Source organism: Xenopus tropicalis, chromosome 1, assembly GCF_000004195.4.
Source record: "Xenopus tropicalis strain Nigerian chromosome 1, UCB_Xtro_10.0, whole genome shotgun sequence".
In the NCBI taxonomy this organism is placed as follows: domain Eukaryota; kingdom Metazoa; phylum Chordata; class Amphibia; order Anura; family Pipidae; genus Xenopus; species Xenopus tropicalis.
Genome location: NC_030677.2, coordinates 105,097,762 through 105,101,500, shown reverse-complemented (window position 1 = coordinate 105,101,500; position 3,739 = coordinate 105,097,762). Strand labels below are relative to the sequence as shown.

The 3,739-nt window shown below is 38.0% G+C and overlaps 1 protein-coding gene across 1 annotated transcript; it reads right to left on the bottom strand.

Moving 5' to 3' along the window:
• Positions 1–1,784: 1,784 nt before the first annotated feature.
• crygdl.28 (crystallin gamma D like gene 28) lies at positions 1,785–3,511 on the bottom strand. The gene is made up of 3 exons (XM_004910967.4): positions 3,405–3,511; positions 2,307–2,549; positions 1,785–2,128 (listed from the first exon to the last, which is right to left on the bottom strand). The coding sequence occupies exons 1-3, from the start codon at positions 3,411–3,413 to the stop codon at positions 1,853–1,855; spliced, it is 528 nt and encodes a 175-aa protein (XP_004911024.1). The 5' UTR covers positions 3,414–3,511; the 3' UTR covers positions 1,785–1,852.
• Between the last annotated feature and the right edge of the window lie 228 nt (positions 3,512–3,739).

Sequence of the window (3,739 nt, the reverse complement as noted above, 5' to 3'; positions counted from 1 at the left end):
GGCACAGTGATCCCCCCAGAAAATCTGAGGCACAGTGATCCCCCCAGAAAATCTGAGGCACAGTGATACCCCCCAGAAAATCAGAGGCACAGTGATCACCCCACCCAAAGGCCCACAGAAAATCTGAGGCACAGTGAATCCCCCCCAGAAAATCAGAGGCACAGTGATACCCCCCAGCAAATCAGAGGCACAGTAATGCCCCCCAAGGCCCTCAGAAAATTAGTGATCACCCCCCACAGCAAATCAGAGGCACAGTGAGATACAAATATCCAGTGACTCTGTAACTGCCTCAAAATCTAGAGTAAAGGTTACAGTCTGTACTAAACTCACATTACAAGTTGTCAGCCATTAAAAGTTGCAGGTCCTGTGAAATGATCGCTGTCTGCCAGTAGAAGCCATTAGCACGTCTGCGTGTTTGAATGTACCGCACAATAATGGGGAATGCGCAATGGAGCGGTTACATGATATTACCACATGACCGTGATGTCATAAAGGTCCCTTATGATATACTGTATGATCTGTTAGTATATATTCTAAATATAAACACAACGATGGGTCTTGAGGAAGACTTTAAAGAAAACAGGGAAAAGGGTTGTATAGAAATGGGCACTTGGAGTGGAAATGTGGACATTACATTTTACAGATCTCTAAGCAAAGATCTACAGTATTGGATAAAGTGATTAAGAAAGGTATCACTGTGTGCAGCAGATGCAACAATAAAGTTTGGTCCATTTGCATTTATAAAATGTCAAACAGAGTCTAATCCCCTGATAAATAACACAGTGCCTTGAGGCAGGGTATCAGTATCATATATTTAATGATCAGTTTCAGAGCAGGCAGCGAGTTTTCACATTATGTCTCGGGAACTCCAGAAAACATTTTTTGACTGTCAAATCCTGCCTCTACAGTAGAATTTGAGATGGTGCTAGAGTGAAAGACTTGCCAGCAAAGCTTAATAGAAAGATCATGAAAGAGTAAGTGCAACATAGGTATGTAACAAAATTAGCATTTCTTAAAACCAATCCAATTACATAAATGATAATAATATGCCATGTACAGTGTTGTGTAGCCCCTAAAGTCCCCCTGGTTTCAAGTTTGTAACTAGGGGTGAGTGAAATGTTTCTTGCCTGATACAGATCTTCACAAAAATACATATAAAAAGACCATTAGAAACAACAGCCATTGACTCCAATGAATTTGGTGCAAGAAAATACTCAGCATAAAACATATATAAGAGTCAATGTCACCATTTTGCAAATTTTTCAGTGTCTTCACAACGTTTGCAGGAAAAGAAAAGGGACAGTTTCATTCATCTCTCTTGGTAACTTGAGCAGACTCTAAAGCCCATTCATTAGTAACTATCTGGATTTCACCATTTCATTACTATGCAATAAATGCTTACTAGCACACATCCTTGTACAACATGATTCTAACTTGGGCAAAGACCTATTTAACCCTTCCCATCTTTTCTTAATGTTTTGAAAGCTGTACATATACAGTATTTAACAGTTTTCTTTTGTTATAGCTAAAGCTAAATTCAATGAAGTCACCAAGCAATCAATTTTATTCTTTTTGTGTTGAGATATAAAGTGGTCATATCCCACCAAAATCACCTTTTCTTTACTGTATATAAACTCAGCTTGATCAGTCTATCTACATAACTCACACCCATTCTCTACTTTAACTCTAATACCCTTCTGTACACTTTGTTGAGTTTTCTGTTTATTTTTGTTGTTCTGGAGACCAAAACTGCACTACATGTACAAATGACAAATCAAAAAATATGAGAATAAGGGATTTATCACTTTTATTAGAAGATAAACATAGTTAGTGTGCAATGTTTCAGAATGATTTAAAATCTGTGATAAACTCTTCTGAATGAGCCAATTCTGGCACTTGAGGCTCCCCAGTCACTGTATCTCCTGTATTGTCCAGGTCTCAGGTAGTACTGACGTCCCCTGTAGTTGGGTTCCTCATAGAACATCCAGTGGCCATCAAACACATTGCAGGAGTGAATGTCATGGAAACGGAATCGATCATAAGTATTGGGGCAGTCATCAAAGAACTCCATCATCTGCCCTTGGTAGTCTCCTCTTTCATAGATTCTCATTTTGTATTGGCCATGGTGCTTTAAATAAATACATGAAAAATAAATGAGCAAGCCACAAACTCTGAAACCTGAAATCTTTTCATTAATCAGTCTTGTTTTATTCTACTAGCTCTTTAAGTACAATATTCTTTTCTACTATTGCTACACGTGAACTGGAAAAAGAGGTTAAAGTTAGGAAAGCTTTGAAAACACTTACATTGGAAAGAAAGCGGCAGGACTTGATGGAGTCATTGAAGCCCATCCATCTCTGAAAGTCTGGGTATTCTCCTTGCCAGAGGTAATACTGGTGTCCCCTGTAACTGGGGTGCTCATAGAGGATCCAGTTACCACCCTCTACCCTGATGGAGTTGCAGCGATTGAAGTATGAGGACAGGTCAGAACAGTCTGAGCCACACTCATAGTGGCGGCCTTGGAAGTTCCTTTCCTCGTAGAAGAAGATCTAAAAAAAGCATTCTAATTTAAAATCTTTTACATATCTGGAAATGAAAAGTGTCAATGCTATATAATTTACCTGTGTTTATAATGTGCCAACATACTACACAATGTTGTACAACAGAATATAAAACATAAATGCAGCTTAGAATATCAACCCCCTTATGCAATAAAAAGCACTAAGTTTGCCTAGGAGTAGTCACCCGTAGCAACCAATAAAATGTTTACATTAAACAGATGATCAGTGAATTCTTCCAGCTGTATGATTGATATTGGTTACTGCTCCTTGGCAAACTTAGTGTCTTTTAATGCATAACTCCCTATTGTTTATATTACTCCTTAACTGAATTGTTCAATGTTCCTTTAATAAAAATTAAAGAGAGACCATCTTTTTCAAGTTTGCCTAGGAGCAGTCTCCCATAGCAACCAATAAGATGTTTACTTTAAACATTTAAAGATTTCAGAACATTTATGGTACAGGTATAGGACCTGTTACCCAGAATGCGCGGGACCAAGGGTATGCTGGATAAGGGGTCTTTCCGTAATTTGGATCTTCATACCTTAAGTCTACTAAGAAATCAATAAAACATTAATTAAACCCAATAGGATTATTTTACATCCAGTAAGGATTAATTATATTTTAGTTGGGATCAGATACAAAGCCCTGTTTTATTTTCACAGAGAAAAGGGAAATTAATTTTAAAAATCTGAATTAGTTGATTAAAATGGGGTCTATGGGAGGCAGACTTTCCGTAATTCGGAGTGTTCTGGATATCGGGTTTCCGGATAAGGGATCCCATACCTGCATATAGTAATTAGAAACCAACAGGATTATCAGGACATTTAGATGGTTGTGACTTACCTTTCCCATTGTGAATGGATCGCAGTGTCAGTGCCACTAAAGGAGAGAAGAGGCAGCCTTTATATATGCCCTGTATTGCTGCTGTCTGCATCTGCTCAACCTGGAACCTGTATTTTTGACTAGTAAGTAAAATGTACAGATCTTTTGTCTTTTATTGTTTCTTTTGTTTGTGCACTGTGACAGCTGTTTCTCTACTCTTACTGACACCTATATTCTATTGCTTTAGCTAAAAAGCTACCCTGCATTATGTATTATCTCAGTGAGTAAATGGCTGTGATTGGCTCTATAGATAACACACTCTCCCTGGAACCATTTAATGTGATATAATAATATAA

What these genes read in the sequence shown, in the direction of transcription:
- crygdl.28 (XM_004910967.4), bottom strand. An exon ending in CCTGCCGCTTTCTTTCCAAT is followed by an intron (nt 2,129 to 2,306) that starts GTAAGTGTTTTC and finishes ATTTATTTAAAG; the next exon opens with CACCATGGCCAATACAAAAT.